The following is a 21,239-nucleotide window of genomic DNA, read 5'->3' as shown; positions in this document are numbered from 1 at the left end:
CACAGTTGCCTTGTAAGAGGGAGGTAAAGGGAGACTTGGCAGAAGGTGGTGATGTGACATAGAAACAGATTTGAAGATGGAGGAAGGGGCCGTAAGCCAAGGAATGTAGCTCTAAAAGCTAAAAAAGACAAGGATTCTCCCCTAGAGCTTCCAGAGGAAGCACAGCCTTGATTTTGGTCCATTGAAATAATTTCATCCTTTGACATCCATCAGTGTAAGATAATAAATTGACTTTGTTTTAAGCCACTAAACTTGTAATTTGTTGCAGTAGTAACAGTAAACTAATACAGCCACTATACTATGGATAATGGTACCAGTTATAGTTAAGACTTATTATAAACAGCCCTTCGGAACAATCCATGAAGAAATAATCTCCCTTAATAGCCCTGTTTTATGACACTTGTCTCTTTATAGCACATTTTCTCAGTTCTTATCTCTTTATGAAGATTATTCAGCTGTAATCTTTAGACTACATCTGTCCTGTACACAAACAGGGTAGCCATTCTGGGCTTAGAGTTGGCTGTTGAGCCAGAAACTTAAGAAATATTAGGGGGTCCCCTTTGGGGACACCCTTGCCCAGATGGAGTTTGTATCTGCTTCCAATAAACTTCTACGTTTTTTATTAAAGTAAAAAACAATAAATATTAGGCTGAAGACATCATCTTTTCTTCAGGCCCAAGCGAAAGGCGGAAACTAAAGGGAACAAGCGTTTTAGTCTTCATACTGATCCTCCCCATAAAGAGTAGTTAGTTATAACTCCTGTGTTGATAATGAGAAACTGTTAGATAATCTGCTCAGAGTCAGAAAACCAGGCTTGACAATTCAGGCTTGTCTAATGCCAAGTTATAGACATTATTCTGTACTCACTGTTGCTACTCCAAACTAGACCTCCTGAGGGCTCAGATCTAGACGAGAGCATGTCCAACTGGTTTATTTAGTACTAAAGCGTCGCCAGGAAGAGCACGTCATTTCCAAATCATCCCTGACTTGCTCCACAGTCTGCAGGTTGGGCAGGTTCTTGGATTGCCCTGGAGGTCTAGATTCCTCCTGCGTGACTCGGGAGGTGGACTTAGTTCTGTGTTCAACTTGGTTTTCTCTATTCTTGTTTGCGAGAGTTAAGACCAAACCCTTAACAAAACCCCAACACTGATTAAGAAGCAATTCTCTTGTATTACTAGGGATCAAACCCACAACCTTTGCATATTGGGTCAATGCTCTAATCAACTGAGCTACTGGGCCAGGGCATCTTACTTATATGTGGAATCTAATGAACACAATAAACTGATGAACAAAATAGAACCAGAGGCATGGATACATGAAAGAGACTGACAAAGGTCAGAGGGGAGGAGGGTTGGGGGGGACTGGATGAAAGAAGCAAACAGATTAGCCAAAGAACATATGGACATAGTCCATGGACACAGACAACAGTGTGGTGATAGCTAGAGGGAGGGGATGGGGCTGGATGGAGGTGGGTAAATGAGGGTGCACATAGAGGACATCTGTAATAGTATCAACAACTTAAAAAAGAAGCATTTCTTTTTTTTTTTTTTTTAAATATATTTTATTGATTTTTTACAGAGAGGAAGGGAGAGGGATAGAGAGTTAGAAACATCGATGAGAGAGAAACATCGATCAGCTGCTTCCTGCACACCTCTCACTGGGGATGTGCCCGCAACCAAGGTACATGCCCTTGACCGGAATCGAACCTGGGACCCTTCAGTCCGCAGGCCGACGCTCTATCCACCGAGCCAAACCGGTTTCGGCGCATTTTTTTTTTTAATATATTTTTTATTGATTTCAGAGAGGAAGGGAGAGGGAAAGAGATAGAAACATCAATGATGAGAGAGAATCATTGATTGGCTGCCTCCTGCACACCTCCTACTGGGGATCAAGCCCGCAACCCAAGCATGTGCCCTTGACTGGAATCAAACCAGGGACCCTTCAGTCCGTAGGCCGATGCTCTCTCCACTGAGCCAAACCGGCTAGGGCAAGAAGCAATTCTTTAGAGCAAAGATCTGGAATCCATAGTTGAAACTTTAGGATTTTTGTGTGGGGGTATTCCTGTGTGATATATGTAAAAAATTTTTAAAAAACAAACAGAAAAAATAGGAATGGTAATGTAAATATAAGATTAAACCAACTGGCATGTAACAGTGTTCAGCAGAGGGTCTCAAGGTTAGTGTTAAATTTTCACAATGATTTTTGGTTAAAATATGATTAAGAACCACAGTTCTATTTAAGAACCAATTTGGACCAGTATAAAAGACACTTGGCCTTTATCCTCTCCCATTTCATCCTTCTCCCTTTCTCCTTCCCCTCTCTTCTTCACAAGCAAATTTGTGATGTTACTTTTTTTACAATGCTTTCTTAGAAATTGAAAATAATTTTAATATACTTGTAGGTGTAAAAAGTAGAAGTCAGTTCTTTAGTTTATTGGAATTGTTCTAGAAGTAGTGATATAATTGCAAGTATCTAAATGTAGGGGGGAACCCTGTTTAAGAAGTTGATGTAGGAAATAATTGATTTAGACAGATGGTTATTTGATGCCTGAATAATATTACTATTAAATCAGGGATTGGCACACTTTTTCTACAAAGAGTCAGGTAGTAAATATTCTATAAAGCATATGACAAGGTATTATCTGGCCCAGAATGTCAGCAGTGCCAGGGTTGAGAAACACAGTTGTATATTATTCCATTTTATCTCCTTTGTTGGTTTATTATCTGTAATTCTTGAGTCATTTTATTGGTTGCTTTAGGATTTATAGTACACATCTTTAACTTATCACAGTTTACCTTTAAGCAATATGTTACTATTTCCATGTAATATAAAAGCTTTACAACAGTAAATTTCCATTTTTCTCCTCCTGGCCTTTGTACTATTGTTGTAGCACATTTTACATCTACATATATTATAGATCCCATAACATGTTATTATTTTACTTTAAACAGTCAATTATTTTTTTTAATTTTTAAATAGTTTTATTGACTATAATTAACATATTTCAAGTGTACAATGTGGTAAGTTTTGACATAAGTATACACTTGTGGAACCATCACCACAATCAAAATAATGAATATATTCATCATCTCTAGAATGTTTCCCCTGCCCCTTGGTAATCCCTCCTCCAAACCCAGGCAGCCACTGATCTGCTTTCTGTCATTATAGATAAGTTTACATTTTCTAGAATTTTATATAAATGGAATTATAAACTATGTACTCTTTTTCTGTCTGACTTCTCTCATCCAGCGTAATTATTTTGAGATGTATCTATGTTGTAAGCATCATTAAGAAAGCATTCTTAATGCCAGACATTGCATTGCAGGTAATTGGACTGCTGTTACTAGCGAGCATGCTGAATTTCAAAGTCATTTGTTGTGTTCTTAATTTTAGGTCATGACTGTTAAGGTCTGATAATCACCTGAGAGCACACATTGCTGCAGATGTCATTTGTCCATCAGGAAATATCCACACAACCAGATCCATTTTTTAATTGAATGGCTTGATGGATTTCCTTTACTCTAATTCATACCAAAGCTGTTCTTCTCAACCAAAGCAAGAAAGGATCCTGCATGAATCAATCCCAGAATGCCATTTTTACATCACCAATGGGTGAAGAAAACCTCATGAATAACAATCACAGAGACTCGGAGAGCATCACTGGTGAGTCCAGTTTAATAAATATCGAAGGGTGTTGCTTACAGGATAAAATGCAAATGCCTAATCCAGTGTATAAGATCACTATAATGAAACGGAGAATGACTGAATTAATTCCTTCATCCCATAGTCTCCTATCATATTATCAAAATCTGCCTTTCCTTGTCTGTGTGTGACTCCCTCTACCATGTGAGGTCCTGTGACAGTCAGCAGGAACTGTCATACTAGTCTTCCTACCCCCAAAGGGCAAGGACAGAGTTGCTTGTATTTGTATATCCTGCAAGCACCCAGCAAGAATACCTGGCTCATAAAAGGCACTCAGGACAGACAGAGTGTACAAACACAGGTGAAGACCTATAAGCCCTCATTTGCAAGACTAAATACAAAAACTGAACACCCAATGTTTTTTCTAAACTTTGGTTCTAAATCTCATTGGTCTACAAAACCTGACCTGTGCAGCTTTTTCTAAACTTACCTCACTTTAGTTATATTTATGTTTGCTGAAAATGTATTTTATTTTTTTAGCTTTGTACAGTAATTTTTAAAAATTTATCTTTTTTTAAAAATATATTTTATTGGTTTTTTACAGAGAGGAAGGGAGAGGGATAGAGAGTTAGAAACGTTGATGAGAGAGAAACATCCATCAGCTGCCTCCCGCACACTCCCTACTGGGGATATGCCCGCAACCAAGGTACATGCCCTTGACCGGAATCAAACCTGGGACCCTTCAGTCCGCAGGCCGACGCTCTATCCACCGAGCCAAACCGGTTAGGGCAAAAAATTTATCTTTTTTGTTGAAAGTATTACAGATGTCCCCTTTGTTTGTTGTTTTTTCCCCCCATTGGCCCCCTTCACACCCAACTGCCCCTCCCAGGCCTTCCCCACTCTGTTGTCTGTGTCCCTGGGCTATGCATATATGTATACAAGTTCCCCGTTAGTTAATCACTCCCTACCCATCCCTAACTTCCCTCTGAAATTTGTCAGTCTGTTCCATGCTTCTATGTCTCTGGATCTATTTTGTTCATCAGTTTATTTTATTCATTAGATTCCACATATGTGTGAGATCATGTGATACTTACCTTTCTCTTACTGGCTTATTTCACTTAGCAACTTTTCTTCCTGCTAGGTATTACAGTGACAAGCAGTAAGAGATATATTTGTGGCAGGAAAATTTTGGATAATCACATGGAATTCATAGAAATAGAATATTATGTAGTTTAGGGCTCATTTAAGTGATCTGCTAAGAGCTCCTTTAGAACCATATTTTAGGTTTTAAATGTACCTCCTCTTTGTGGTTATGAAGCCACAGCATGTCCTTCGAGGAGGTGGATAGGGCTGTCTAATATTGTCAGCCTTCTTATAATTGATTTACTAAATTGTTATTGTTAAGTTAAGGTCAAGTAGTAGAAATTTACTCTCTTAGGATATGATTTCACTTTGTTGTTCTTTGTCAGAGTTAGGACATGTTTCTTTATACAACCCACAAAGGAAATACTAGATCTCTTAAAAAAGTGAGAGGGTTGGTGTGACATCCTGTATTTTCTCTATTTTAAGCCCTAGTATTTTAAGCATGTTACAAGGGATAACTTTCCTTTTCCTGTAAATGGCTAAATTTGAAAGGTGTTAAGTGATGGGCAGTGTTTGGGACAGAAAGCCAGGAACAAACACCCAAAAGCAGAGAAGCCCAGGTGAGTTCAGAGATATGAATGACGCGGGGAAGTTCGTGTGTGCAGGTGAGAGTAGTGATGTGAAAGGTATTTAGGATGTTCAGTGTACCACATATTTAAAAAAAAAAATGAAGTACTTAGTCCAGAACCAGTGCAAGAACACTGTGCTGGAATGTTAACATAACTGGTTAATATTTAACCAGTAAGTGTTAATTTTTTTATATCTAGCTGCTTTTTCCAGATTTTAAAGAATCCTCCCACAGAATTTAAATTCTTTTACTAAAAAGGATGTAGTTTTACTTCTTTAGAACTACTTTCTGCTAGTTGTTTGTGCTGCCTTTTTTTTTTTACCCAAGCATATAAATTTTTGAGATCAGATCTCTTTTAATCAGCACTAACTAGGTTGACAAGGAGGAAATAATAAATTTGTCTAAATTTATTTTAAAGTTTAAAAACATATACACTAAGCAATATATTTTTATATATTTGTGGTATTATTTTTACTGTAGAAGTTCTCATATTAAAGTAAGCCAGAGAAAGACCAACTATAGTACTAGGATATGTTAGTAAAAATTAGCGGAGAAGTGATCTTGGCTAATATATCTTTGATTTTCCTACTTTCACAAAATGAATTTCACTGAATTTTCTCTGTAGCCTAGTAATTGAAATATATTGGATTCATTTACATGAACTCTCTTCTTTAGATGTCTGCTCTAATGAGGATCTCCCTGAAGTTGAGCTGGTGAATTTGCTAGAAGAACAGCTACCCCAGTATAGACTAAAAGTGGACTCTCTCTTTCTGTATGAAAATCAAGACTGGACTCAGTCCCCACACCGGCAGCATCATGCATCTGGCACCCTCTCTCCAGTCCTTGCTGAAGAGACTTTCCGCTATATGAGTGAGTTTTTTTTATCCTTTTAGAGTTTGTCCATTGAAGTAATAATCATGAGTATCTTGGCGTTGGCTTTTAAAACATTTGACATCTCTAGCCATTGTTTGGTGATGATTCTATGTGTTATGTCTGAATACAAAAAGTTTGTCACTCTTATGGCTCTGAGTGTCCAGGGTTGCAAGCATACCCAGATGTTCCCATTTCTTCCATCTTTTACTTGATATTTTCTCAGACTGAGTAGAAAGGGAACTTTTTAAAAAATAGTGAAATCATTTAAAATTTAATATTCCTTTATGTCTCTTGACACTTACTGTCCCAATAGTTTGATATCCTAAGCCATCAGCTTTTTACTCTTATCTTCCCTATTAAGCACAGTCACGGGAACTATGTCAGTCTTTAAGAAGCATAATTCTTGGACACATAAGTGGTTTTAATAACGACAAGGAGAAATAAGTGCACATTGCATAGTAATCTTCATTATTAACTTAAGAATTCATAGAGAATATTTCAGTGAAAGGCGAAGCCAGATTGTTCTGAAAGTAAGTCTGTTTTACACCAAACTCTTAGAAATGACAAAATTAAATAGAATATTTTTTTAACTAAAGTATGGAGATCTTTTTGCTTTTGACCTAATTCCAAAGATCTGCATTCAGGCTGTGCTTACTTTTTTCTTATTCCCTATAGAAATTTTGTTTATATAATAGCTGTTATAATCCTCCTATATAATAAAAGGCTAATATGCAAATTGTCCCCTTGGGTGGGAGTTCAGCTGACCAGGAGTTTGACCAGGGGGCAGGGCCGGCCGGCCAATCCTCCGTGTCCTCTCCCCCTGGCCAGCCCACCGGGACCCCACCCATACACGAATTCATGCACTGGGCCTCTAGTATATAATAAAAGTCTGTAGGTTCCACATTATGTTTGTGAAATTCTTTTAATTTGAATTAGATATGAGGTTGCATTAGATCCTAGACATTTTCCTAGCCCATGCTTCAGTGTTTTTAAAGATTGTGGCTGGAGAATGATGGTTGTGAAATACTTGTTTTCATAGTAATCATTAACTTGCTTTTAATAGTAGTTTCCTAGAATAAGGTTACTCACTGCTCAGAAAGAATTCTAAACATTTTTTAAACTTCTATTGGAATATCAAGAAACTCAGATAAGACTGTATTTCTGTCCCCAATAATTTTTTTTAAATAGCTGAATATTATTAATAAGGCTCTTAAGGTTTTTCTAACTTTCTAGTTTAAGAAGTGGCTTGCTTGAGATTTTCTGGAAAAAAAAAAGGAACACTATTTTTGATTTCCATTTCCCATTGTTCCATGAACTTTTAGATTTGTGAGAAGAAAATTTCAAACTGAAATTTCATCACAATAAATTTAGTTTGTCATTATTTTGATAAAGTGGCACAGAAAGTATCCCTTAGTTTATGTTCTTTGTCCTGTAAGTCACGGAGGGGTAGGGAGGCACTGTAGCTAGAAAGATGTCTTAAAGATTTAATGGAGTTATTTTTAGGATGAATTTAAAAACAAAAAACTGGGAAATGAAAGATTTTTAAATACTTGATTTTTAGGACTTCATATAAAACAAACCATAATGTTCAAGGGAGCCATTTAAAATGAGATTAATAGGATGTTACAGATCTGTCCTTTAGGTCCTGGAAAACACTCCTGCTCCGTTAGTCAAATGGTACAGTTTTTGCTTTACTTTGAAAATTAAACTCTATACTATATGTTGATATACCTAAGATCATGAAGCAAATAACTGGGATTATAATTGCTCCACTAATACTTTATCTTTGTAATTTACTTTCATTTCACTGTTATTTTAAAGGTATCAATTCTTTGGCTTAGTAGTTCACTCTAATATAAATAACTTTAATTATGAATTTGCATCTTATGAATGTAAACGACTAGTGATTTACTTTATTTAGCAAATTGACCAAGGCTTTAAAAAGTAAGATACAAAACATTCTCTTACCCTTTCCCACAGTTTTCTATCCCCTTGATATTTCAAGATTGGTGGTTTTAAATAATTATGTATCCTGGTAAGCCATCCTTGGTTCAGCCCCTTCTTATCCCTACTTCCTGCACATGCCAGTAGACACTGTGCTCATTAAAATGGATTTAACAGACTGTAAAGAAGTGGCACCTTCTCTCTTATATAACGTGAAGAAACTGGAAGAGCCATGAGAAGAAAATAAAGTTGGAAGGAAACATGGGCAGGGTTTGGGTTGGGAGCCTCTCACGTGAGCGAAACGATACTGGTTGTTCTCTGTAGCTCCCCCCAAACAAACTGGAAGGAGGCTGTTTACTTTTAAAATAGATGAGGGGAGCAATGAACGGTCCAAACAAACCACTGTTCCATCTTAGCCCCCACCATCGCACAAAGTTTAATATTGGTACTTCCCATCCTGAAAAAAATGGGAGTTTGGGGTAGTTGATGCAGAATAAATAAAGTGCTTTATGTATATTACCCCCATTTTTTTTTCAGGAACATTAAATTCTCTAAATATTACACCAAAAATGTTGAATATTAATTAACAACCTTCCAAAACCAAGTTACAAAATTGTTCTGTTAAAAAAAAATGTTTATCTGTATGTCAATTGTACCTCAATAAATTTTTTTTTATTATCTCCCTGATGTATATGGTTTTGTTATTATTGTTGTTGTTATTCCAGACAATTAGGTTAGGGAAGTTCATGTCAGGAAATAAGAAGCATTGCTAATTTCTGTACCATTTAACATATTTCTATTTAAACATTAAGAACTGAAGGGAAAATAGGATTTGATAGAAACGATTATAATAAAGTCAGCCTGCTTCATTCCTGGTTAGAGAATTACAGTTAATAGTCTATGGTTTTAGAAGCATTTAATCTCAATGCCTAAATGCCAAGAGAACATGTAAGAGCTGTGCCCTGAAGTACTTTTGAAATCTTCCCAAGCAACATGTCTTTATCAGGAGTATTGTGATAAGGCAGCGAAGACAACTCATTAGTCTGCAGAGAGGAATCCATTGTGTTTCTTCCTATATGCTTTGTGACTGACATCAGTGGAGCAACTCTGCAAATGAGCTGGCTCAGCCTTTGGGGCGTGGGAGTATACAGCCTGTTTCACATAAAACATAAGAATTGGAAAATTCTGGTTGCGTTATCTAACTTCTTTGCCATAATACATATTGAAGCATTTTAAATTTTACTTTTGCAACCTCTTAACAAGAACTATTTTTTTATTATAATGGTAACATTTATTCTTCATGGAAAATTAGCAAAAAACAGAAACAAAAACAACAGATCAATTATAATCCCTACCCAGAGATAGCCACTAAAACATTTTAATATATACCCTTCCAGCTTCTCCTATATGCAGATATGCCCACACTATGAAGAACAGAATTTGGATCTGTGCTGTTTTAGAACATGTGGATACTCTAGTACCTCGTCAGATAAATGCCTTTTGGTCTTGGTGGGACTGTGGTAGAAACAGCAGGATGGTGTTTGAGCTCCTTACTAGGAGTGAGCAGACCCAGGTTTTATCTTCTGACCTTGTGAGCTGGGGTTGTAATCACCTCATTATTATCCTGACTTTGCCACTAATGGCTTGCTTTGTGGTATTGAACACATCATATAATTCCTCTCAGTCAAGATTCCTCATACAAGAAAATGAGGTCATTAAATGAGATTAACTTCTTAAAGTTCAGCTTTAAATTCTCAAACAGTGACAGATGGTTTTATATAGTACTGTGTCTTTCATTTTCTCTTCCTCTTACATCATGTGTGACTTGCAGCTCACAGCTGTTTCTTACATCCTTAACTTACTGGCTTTACTTCAAATTAAATTTGCCACTTCATTTTCAACTGTGGTCAATTATGTAAAATAAGCTATGTCATGTATTTTTCAAATTAGTTGTATAAAATTGTTTTTAACTGAATTTTATTATTCTAAAAATAAAAGGCCAAGGTAAGAGGCAATAAGCATTTATTTGAGATCACAAAAAAATAGCTGTTCAGGAAGCACTGGTTCAAGCAGAAACCCAAATAGTGTTCTGATTATGGGGTGAAGGCAGGGTTTTTTGTGAGAAAGAGAAGGGAAGTAATTATATGAATACTAGAGGCCCAGTGCACGAAATTCGTGCACAGGTAGGGTCCCTAGCGGCTGCCAGCTGCTGACTGCCGGCCAGGGCACCTCCCTTCCCCTGGCCGCCAGCCACCAGTGGCCCCGCCCCCTGGTTGAACTCCCAGTCAAGGGGACAATTTGCATATTAGGCTTTTATTATATAGGACAAGGAAGGAATTTCTATTAGTGACAATAAGCTACCAAATTGTGAAGATTTCTTAAACCCAAAAGCCTGTTTTCCTTAACCCTGTGGTTAAATTATGGAGTCACTTTCTCTACTTGTAAATATAAATTCTTTTCGAGTGAAAATGTTTTTTAGTTTTTTGTTTTGGGTAGTTTTTCTTTTTTTAAGTTTTCTTATATTCAGTTTAAAACTCCTATTTTTAGCTGTCTTCTGATACCAACACAGCACTTTGTTTTACTTTTAACTAGGAGTAAGATTATCATTAATAATTAAGGTCTAGGTAATTCTCAGATTCATTTTAAGCAATGATGCTAGGAAGAAAAATTACAAGCTCAGATATAATTACCATGTCTAATGGTGCCTTTTGGGCAACTTCAAGTATCAAGATGGGTCTAAAGAACTATAAATGACTTAAATCGTAGTATTTGCTGCCAACTCAGTGAATTATTTGCAGAGAATTTAAAATCAGGGCTATTTCATACATACCAGTTGTGTTTAGAGAGTAATAGCTGTATATAGTTGTATGATAGTCAAATGATCATATTTGAACCTCCTAATGACCTTGTGCGATGCATGTTATGGCCTCCATGTTATAAATACAGAATCTGAATCTCAGAAGGGTTAAGTGACTTGTTCAAGCTCACTCAAGCTTTTCTGCTCCAAAGTCTCTCGCTTTTTCTTTGTTTCTTCAAGACAAACTAATTATAAAAACCTAAGTCAAACATAAATCTGTATCATGTAGTACACTCCGAAGTCAAAAGATTCCTTTTGTATTATGCATCATTTTCAGCTGAAAAAGATATTACTTATAATGACTGTGGAGTCACTGGAGTCATATTTGTCCTTCTCTTTGGAGCAAAATTATCCAAGTGCATTGACAGTTCCTGAGTTTATGAGGTACAGAAATAGTGGGCTTGCATTATGCAGGTAATAATATAGTATACGATTTATTTTATAGCAATGGTCTAGATATGAAGATTATCATAACGGATTTTTAATTAAGCTAAAAATGATTATGGTCATAACAAAGCTACAAAAAGTCTTACAAGTCCTATTCCTTATTTATTGATGTTTACTCACAATAATAGGTGATGATATTCAAGATAATTACAACAAAATTCTAATTGAATTCCTTTGTAACAGTATAACTTCTCACTAACTGGCCCTCAGTGACTTTAATTAGATTAGGATGTAAAACATTTGGTGATTTAATACATTCTCCCAGCGCACATTCTGTAGTGTGAGTGGGCCAAAGTTCTAATCTTACCAAGGGAGGAGGAGATAGGAAGTGACTGCCTTGTGATCATTTGATACTTTCTTAATTTATTGTATGATGTATGTTTGTAATAATGAATCTATTTACAGATTGTCTAACACATGAAACATCTCCTTCCCCTTTTTTTCACATATATTTTCATTCTCTTAAATGGCTTGTAAAAGCCTGGGTTTGTTGTTGTTATCTTTCGTTTCTTATGAATAGTTAAAATTATCTTTTATTTATAAATCCTATAAACAGTTGTTTTTAACTATCTTAGTTCTAGGCACAGACAGGGTGGAGCAGATGACCAAAACTTACAATGACATCGACATGGTTACACATCTCCTGGCAGAGGTAGGAATATATCTTTTTCTTTCGCCTGTACAAAAGACTAAAACTTAAAGATCATTTGGAATCTATCAAGTTTTTATATCAAATGAAAAATGATGATGTCTTTGTTTTGGGTTATTTTGTAAGGTTGTTACAGTTGGAACAACTGGCATACCATCTGGCACTCCAAAGCAGAATGGCTCCTGAAGTTAATGGTTATGAAATTATAGAAGGGTTAGGGGGCTTTGTTTGTTTGTTTGCTTTTTATTACAATGGTGCTGGCTGGCCTCCCTGTCCTAAAAAAAAATGTCACTCAGCCTGGAGCAGAACTGCCTATTCAAGAGACAGATCCATTGCAAATCTACTCCTGCAGCGTGGAGCATCTTCCCAGAGTTTTGTTCTCAGTTTGGGTTATTTTTTTAAGCTCACTTTGTCCATGACATTTTTAATATGTATAGTGTACCTTTTCCAATCGGCAGTCATAGAAGTGTCTCCTTACACTTCAATTTCAGTTGATCTATGGAAGACTGTCTTTCTCTTTGAAGTACCACTTCCCCAGCTCCCCCAGTTCCCCAGAACAATTTTATGTGTGCCACTTAGCTTACGTTGCCAATGAGATAAGTGGGCCTTGAAAATCTGGAAATAACCCATCCACCTGTTGTCATGTACTATGGAGCAAAAGAGCAGAAGCTTAACTTTATTTATAGTGATTACTGTAAGCAGAGCCCATACTCACATATAAGGTAGTTATATGTATATTGACAGTTTTTCATCCTATAGAATACAGTCCTCACCAACGCCGTGTAGATGGGATTTCTGTGTTCTAACTAAGTATCGCCATGTACCCAGAAAGAGTAACTCTTGCTTTGCTTGGCTTTTCTGTAGGCATCCCTGCATCATTACCACCAACTTCTTTAGACTCCCTTTTTTTCTAAACTTTAAACAGTACCTTGCACTTCAAAGCTTCCAGTCCTTCATCCCCTATTTTATTTCACATCATCATTCTTGCACCAGTTGACAGTAGGGCTCTTGACTATGCTTTCCTCTAAGCCTCTGGCTCTCAGGGCATATAAGCAAGCTTTCCTCTAAATGAAACTTTTCAGCATACCTACCTGATCCTCATATCTAAATACCGAATTCTGTATCATTACCATGCTTGATAGACAGATGCATTTGTTGGGCCTTTATTGTGTGCCAGGCCATGTCCTCAGTTTTGGAGACTGCATTGATTTTCTAATTCCTCAAAGTTGTAAGTATAAAGGTTAGGTCGCTGGATCCTAATTAATAGGGTTGCTTAATCAATAAATTTCACTTGATATCAGGAAAAAAATGCCCTCTTGCATTTATAACTATGGTGGTCATCCATTTGACCAACATATTTTAAACATCACTTGTGTGCCAGACCCTGTGTTTATTTGGTATCTGGGTGTAAAATACTTTCTAGAATGTTGCTTTTTGTGCTTATTTAGCAAAATTGACTGCAAAATCTCTAAATTACCCTGTAATTTTGTTGGTACTCAAAAGTGTTTTTGTATTTTAACAGAGGGATCGTGATCTGGAGCTAGCTGCTCGCATTGGACAAGCTCTCTTAAAGCGAAATCATGTCTTGTCTGAGCAGAATGAAGCCCTGGAGGAGCAACTGGGACAAGCTTTTGACCAAGTAAGTCTTTGTCAGGTATTTGCAGCGTGAAGTATTTAGGTCTTGGGCTGTGGAGGAATTTATTTTCCTGGGTGTCCTTGAATTGATGACAATGAGTAGGTAAGTAACACCAGTACATGTGGACTTCGTTGGTAACCATTGAACTAACCAGTAGAGAAATGAAAAATACTGTACAGAGGAGTGCTTATGTGAGTCTGCGTTGGTCCATATAAAAGCTTATATTCAGTACCTGTAGTACTTAGATCCTAACGTTTTTTTCCTTACCCCTTTGTGTAAACTTTGTGTGTCATCTTTAACTTTTTTTAAAAAAAAAATACAGCCCCAAATAATAGATACCCAAATGAAGTATCTTTGATCAAAAACCCAAACAAAAGGAAAAGGAAAAGATCTTTTGAAAATTTATTTATTCCTAAGCAATGAATATTTTTAGTGAGAACTGCTTTATTAACTTGAATGGTTAAATTTCAAGTTTTCTGTAATTTGTTATTTTTACCTAGTTTTACTTACATTTTATAAATGCATTATATTTAATAACATTTGAGCCTTTATGTTGAATATATTTATTTCCTAGAACTAAAGTTAGGAAATCATGCAGAGTTATACAGCTTAAAAGTACAAACCTATAGGATGAGAATTTGAAAGTAGGGATCCATTCTGATAGTTTGAAGTTCCTTCAGTTTTGTTTTGTTTTCAACTGAAAAATCTCCTCCTATATTTCTATTATATAGAATGTAAAAATTGGCTTTCCTTCTCATCTAGTATAGAAAAAGCTGTATTTGTTGAATTAATGCTCTAAAATTATAGTTTGGGAAGTATCTGAGGTTTATTATTTTCTTTTTAGCACTTGCTACTTTAGTCAGTAAATCTTGCAGCTAATTATATTATTTGTTTTATGATGAGGAATAATTGCTCAATGAATTAAAAGTTATATTACATATGTTATATTAAATAATCTACACTAATAAAAGAGAAAATTCAAATTGACCACACCTTCACGACACCCACCAGCCAATCAGGAGTGAGTATGCAAATTAACCCAACAAAGATGGAGAATTAATTTGCATACGCAGGCGTTCCGCACTGCCCCAGCAGCTCCAGGCCTCTGGGCAGCGTGGGAAGGTGGAAAGGTGGCTCCGGCCGGAGCAAAGGTGGTGCCAGCAGCCAGGGGAAGGAAGGCCCATTCTTGCACAAATCTTCGTGCATCAGGCCTCTAGTACAAAATAAAGGACATCTTGTAAATCTAGTTCTTTTGCTGTGCAGGTCAATCAATTGCAGCATGAGCTATCCAAGAAAGATGAGTTACTTCGAATTGTCTCCATCGCTTCGGAAGAGAGTGAGACTGATTCCAGCTGTTCTACACCTCTTCGGTTCAATGAGTCCTTCAGCTTATCTCAGGGCTTGCTGCAGTTGGACATGCTGCAAGAAAAGCTCAAGGAACTGGAGGAAGAGAATATGGCTCTTCGGTCCAAGGTACATTCAACCCAATTCCCAGTTTCTTTAACTTAAAGGTCATATGGTTTAAACCCAGCTAGTGTTGAGATGAAATGCGGCATAACTAAGGATTTGCTATTGACATTCTAATTAGGGAGTACAGCCAAGACACTCGTATTTATTTGCCTTCCCTTGTTTCTTAGATCCCACTGAGAATTGGATAATAGCAAGTTGACAGATGAGAAAGCCACAGCATAGAATATATACCTTGTGGAGTTTATGTTGGAAAATTACAAGGTTCTGTGAGCTTGTATGATGGAGGGGGGGAATCAAAGAAGTCCTACTTAAGCAAGTGATGTTTTACCTGAGGCTAGGGATTAGCCAGGCAGAAATGTATGGGAGCTGGGGGAAGGGGCTGGAGGGATGAGGAGGCATTTACAGAGACTCAGAGATAATAAGGGAGATGTTTGAAACATCCTTTTCCATACCTTTATTTTATGGTAGATAAAGGTTTATGGGGTTCTTTTTTCCTTTGTAAGTGATTAACTTTTATGTTCAAATGAGAATTAAAGGTCATTTTTAGTTAATACTGTATATAATTAGAAGATATCACTATATTTTTTTTCTTGAAGGCTTGTCACATAAAGACAGAAACTATTAGCTATGAAGAGAAGGAACAACAGCTTGTCAGTGACTGTGTTAAAGAACTTCGTAAGTATTAACATTCTGTTTGCCTTTGTGCAGTTCTCTGGTAGGATGTCTCCAACTCAGAAATTAGAACAGTGGTTTCAGTAGAAACATCTCAAGGAACGCTATTAAATAATTACTGAAGGTCTTGGAATACCACATTGAACTTACAACTCTAAATAAAATACCATATGTACTTTTCAAAAATATCTTTGTTTCAGTTGCCATCTTCATTGAATAAAGGTCTATATTTCTATCAGTTATAGCATATTAGAATGAAAGAAACCAGAGCTTTTATTTGGTTGATGAGAAAATAGTCCTGTAGAGAATGTGATTTGTCCGTCAGAAAATGATAGATCAGTCGCAGAGCCTGGTCTAAATAGTTTTTAAAGTAAATTAGTTGGGAAAAGATCAGCTTTACTAGAGAAAGACATTTAATTTCTCTATTAATATAAAGCCTGTTACATTGAAAGAGAAATGTAACATCACATCAGTTCATTTGGGCTGTGGGCCTCAGAATGTGATAACTTAGAGTAACAGAATATTAGAGAACCAGAAGCAATGTAATTGAATCTTCTCCATCAACACTATCATTACCCACCTTTTACACTTTAAAAAACAAAGAAGAAATTACTTGTCCAAGAATTCAGCTCCAGGTCTCCTTCCTTCTTGTTGCCATTCTATGAAATGTTACAGTTTCTGTCAATTAAAAAATAATTTTATATGACACTGATACATGGTTCTGCCACTTGTGCTTAGATATCAAAGTTTTTATATGAAATAAAGACTTATTTCCCCATGGAATTCTAAAGATTCTATTTCATATGCATTCAGGAGTGCTAGGCTGTAAAAACTGCTTTAGAGGCTCTGCTCAGTTTGCCACGTATCCCAGAAAGTCTCCTCCTTCAGCAGCCTCTCAGTAGCTTTATCAGGAGGTTTAACAGATGGTAACTGTTCCATTCTGGAAACGTGCCTGTGTTAGACTTCTTACATTTAACTTTCATTGCTTGTGGAGTTTATTTACATTCCTGAAGAGTTCTCAAAGACATAAATGAGATTATGTCTTAGCACTTGCAAAGATAAGTAATTCACCTATATCTTTTTAGCCTACTTGTTCTTCATAATGAAAAAGATTAAAGCAAAACCTTTAGCTTGCCTTTACAAGCCATCATTGCCTAATATTCAATTCCTAAGATTAGCTTTTATTTCAGAAGAATCTTTATTTTTTAAATTTATGTTAAAGAAAATTGTTTTTGTGATAGTCCAGTGCTTATTACAAACAAGATTTGGTGCCCAGCCATAGTTTGCCAACCCCTACTCTTCATTTATATTAATTTTTAAAATTCTTATTTATTTCCAAGGTGAAACAAATGCTCAGATGTCCAAAATGACTGAGGAATTGTCTGGGAAGAGTGATGAACTGATACGATATCAAGAAGAGATCTCCTCACTCTTATCTCAAATTGTAGATCTTCAGCACAAACTTAAAGAGGTAAGTTCATTCTTTCATTCAACAGATGTTTGTTAAGCACTGACCTAGTACCATGCACTGTGCTAAGTACTAGATTAAGCAAAATAAACACGGTCCCTGCCCTTTTAAAGTGCTGTAAACTGATGACTGTCTTAGTCTTCTCTGTGTCATGAAGCATGAATAACTACTTTCAAGTCACAATTTCTCTTTCAAAATGATACTGAACTCAGGTTCTGCTGCCTGCCGCTCAAAAACCAATAATCTAGAGACAGGGGCTGGTAGAAGGAAGGTAGGTTTATTCAAGAGCCAGCTGCCTGAAAAGATGGTGGACTCCTGTCACCAAGACTGTCTTAACAATTGGACACAGGCAGAGGTTTTTGTAAGGAGGAAGAGAAAAAAAACCACACAGCAGAACAGAGGAATCAAAATGAAGGGACTGAGCGTTCTCCGAGCAAGCCAACAGTCTGTTCAGATAACTGGCTGAAGGTCAGCAATTCTCCCGAAGCTGGAATGTCTGAAGGTCAGAGTCTGCTTCTTTTGAAGTTAGTTCCTAGAATTCTTAGGCAAGCAGCCTGTTTATCTGCAGTCATGTATTAGTTAACAGGTCATCATTTACAGAAATAATGTTAAAAGAATGTTGGGGTTGGTTACAGTAAAATGGGTCAGATCTTCCTCAGAAAGTTGTGATGTGAGTTATTGTCTCGTGCTCATTGTCCTCTGAACACTTTTATGGATTTTCTATTTTGCCCATTTTATTGCTCTTATTTGGCTTTTGGAAGGTAAGCTTTTTAGAGATCTCTACATAGACTATGCCCTTAAGATGTCTTAAAAAAGAGTAGCCTCTATTTTATATGGGAAGGCTTCACAAGTCCCTTTTAATATGTTGTTAGCATGTGATTGAGAAGGAAGAACTGAGACTGCACCTGCAAGCTTCCAAAGATGCCCAAAGACAGCTGACATTGGAGGTAATGAAATCTTTCTTTATCTGGTGTGATACAGGAGGGGGAGGGAGGATTCGCTTCTTTCATCTTTGTAAATAAGATTTAAAATAACAACGGAGGATCAAGATGAGAGCTAAGAAGTAAAGCATTTAAAAAATTTTCTCTCTAAAACTAATAACATGGCAACATCCTATTGATTCATGGGGAAAACCTTGACTTTTATAAGATTCTTTAGGAATATGTGACTCTTTTACCAGTTTACCTTAGCTACCACAACGGTTTTTAAAATGTCAGGAGAAATAGCAAAAATCTCTAACTTGGTATCTACATAAAAACTACATATTAGATATAATTTAGTGGCTCTTTAGCAAGCGTAAGAGTCACCTGGCAGTGTGAATTTTAAGTGGAGATTCCAAGCACTATCCCTGAAAGTTTCTAAGTCAGTAGGTCTAGACTGAGGGCCTAGAATCTGCATTTTTAATAAGCATTCCCAACCCTGGTGATGCTAATATACAGTCTACATACTACACTTGAAGAAATTTTTGAAGTTCACTCTGGAAAGTATATACTCTTTTAACATGCTCGTGAATCTAACAATAAAGAAGGTTCTGAAACAAGGGAGAAGAAACTACTTGTTTAGGATAATTGAACACGCTGACATCAAATATACTGTGTAGATTTGATCTTGTCATTTACAGACTTCAGAATGATGTTTTAAAAATATAGCAGTATGCTAAATCTGACTTGAACATGACTATTATATTTCCTCTATACGTTTTTTTTTAAGGGGATGAAGTATTAAATATTGAACTGACAGTTACGGTTTTCTCAGCTATATTTCAGATTTTTAAGAAATCATGTTTATGTATAATTCTGGCCAAGACACTCCTACTTCTGGCAGTTTGAAGTAGATATGTACTCTCCTTGCTTAGTTTACTCCAGAGTCTTTGTATTAAAATGAATTATATTCATAAACTTAGACCTCTAGATAAAATTAATACCTGTCCCAAGTATTAATTAATACTTGGTCGATCGGTCGCTATGACACGCGCTATAAGGGGACAGATGCTCAACACAGGAGCTGCCCCCTGGTGGTCAGTGCGCTCCCACAGCGGGAGTGCCACTCAGCTGACCGGCGGGCACCAGATTCAGGGCTCATAGCTGGTGAGTGCTGCCGCGGCAGCGGCGTTCACCTCCCCGATAGGGACTGACTGGGCATGAGCCTGCAGCAGGTGCATGGGGCTGGGATGAGTGGGAGCAGCAGGTGGTGTTGGGCTGCTGGTTTCGGCCCGATCCCCGCAGGCCACACCAAGGTACCCCATCACTGCATGAATCCATGCACCGGGCCTCTAGTTTGAATATAATAGAATACACTAATTACCATCCTTTCTTTCAGTTACATGAATTACAAGACAGGAATATAGAGTGTCTAGGAATGTTACATGAATCCCAAGAAGAAATAAAGGAACTTCGTAGTAGATCTGGCCCTGCTGCTCACCTCTACTCCCAATCATTTGGAGCTTTTTCTGGGGTAAGGAACTGAGAAAGATATTATGTATTTAAGGAAACTTGTTTAAGATTAGATTGTCCTGAGAGTGATACAGTTTCTGATGATGTAAAGCATCTTAAGAAGTGATAACATGGATTGTCCTTTGATTTAGGCCTTAATTTGCATATCTACATCTACTTTAATACTCTTATTTATTCTAGCCTTCCTTCTAACAGGTGACCATCCAGATTTATTGTAAAATGCATATGAAGTGAACCCCAGGGAAATTAGTTTTAGGTCTGTGTACCATAGAGCTGCTTAACCTTGGGTCATCCTTACCCTAGGCCCACTACATTCCACTTAACAAATAGTGCTCTGAGCACCTAAAATCTTTTTCTTAAATCTTGAATTTCTTGATATATTTAACTTCAGTTAGAGTGTAAGCCCCGTAAGGGCAGGATTAATGTTTATTGAATTCATCAATAAACAGTATTTTTAATTAAAGAAATTAATGAAAACTTTTGAGTTTATGCCAGAATTTGTAATATTGGTTCAAAGACTTATTTTTAACAATCTAGTTCTTAAACACATACATTCACTCCTGTGAAATTTTTTTAAAGACTGAAGATTTTCTGAAGAAGAGTTAGGAGCACATTTTTGTTCTTTTACTTTTGAAATAATCTTAAATCTAGAATAAAATTCCAACAATAGTTCAAAAAACTCTCATATATCCTTCACTTAGATTCCTCAGTTTTTACTACGTCTGTCATATCGTTCTCTTATCCTGATCACTTAACAACAGTAAGTTGCAGATACACCCTAATTCCCCTTAATACTTCAGTGTGTATTTACTAAAAACAAAAGCACTCTCTACATTACCACACTACCACCAAGTCAGAAAATTGACATCCGTACAATACTATAATTGTGAAATAGTAATTTTTAAATTTCATTATGTTTTCAACACTTCGTTCTTTTATAAGTTAGAGCTTTTCTGTCTTACTTATTCACTTAGTTATTCCTATTTTAGTCGAAGGATTATACTTTATTATTACTTTTTAATTTTTTTTAATATTCAAAATGTCCCAAGTGTGGCCAGGGGGATCTCCTTCAAATTCATCTTGCCCTTTCCCTGTCTCAGTCCTGGAATCAACCATTTCTCCAAGTTACTTACTTTTAATGAGGAATGATATTTAGATTCCTACATCTGGGAGCTTTGTGTCTATTGCCACTAGTTTCATTGCTTCCAGGTCCTTCGGCAGATAAAGCTAAGAAATATACGTATGTTTATACATAACACCCACACCAACACATCTGTATCTTCCTTTCCATCCATATTGTTCACACCAGTACCTCCAATCCCAGTCATTGTCAGCTCAGCCCCACTGAGCATGCCACACATGCTAGTTGAATTCTCACCCAGCCCAGGGGAAGGGGGAACATTGCTTATTTTTCTTT

General features: G+C 36.6%; 1 protein-coding gene across 1 annotated transcript in view; it reads left to right on the top strand.

Moving 5' to 3' along the window:
- TRAK2 (trafficking kinesin protein 2) overlaps positions 1–21,239 on the top strand; it is a 54,381-nt gene that overhangs the window by 19,322 nt on the left and 13,820 nt on the right. Inside the window, exons 2-10 of the mRNA XM_080670078.1 lie at positions 3,394–3,663; positions 6,029–6,223; positions 12,050–12,126; positions 13,646–13,762; positions 15,023–15,232; positions 15,826–15,904; positions 17,242–17,372; positions 18,242–18,316; positions 19,689–19,823. Of these exons, the coding sequence (XP_080526204.1) occupies positions 3,573–3,663; positions 6,029–6,223; positions 12,050–12,126; positions 13,646–13,762; positions 15,023–15,232; positions 15,826–15,904; positions 17,242–17,372; positions 18,242–18,316; positions 19,689–19,823 (1,110 nt within the window). The 5' untranslated portion in view covers positions 3,394–3,572. The remainder of the gene's footprint in view (positions 1–3,393; positions 3,664–6,028; positions 6,224–12,049; positions 12,127–13,645; positions 13,763–15,022; positions 15,233–15,825; positions 15,905–17,241; positions 17,373–18,241; positions 18,317–19,688; positions 19,824–21,239) is intronic.

The sequence above is a fragment of the Plecotus auritus genome (assembly GCF_963455305.1).
Source record: "Plecotus auritus genome assembly, chromosome: 5".
Lineage (NCBI taxonomy): Eukaryota > Metazoa > Chordata > Mammalia > Chiroptera > Vespertilionidae > Plecotus > Plecotus auritus.
This window is presented reverse-complemented; position numbering and strand designations above follow the sequence as displayed.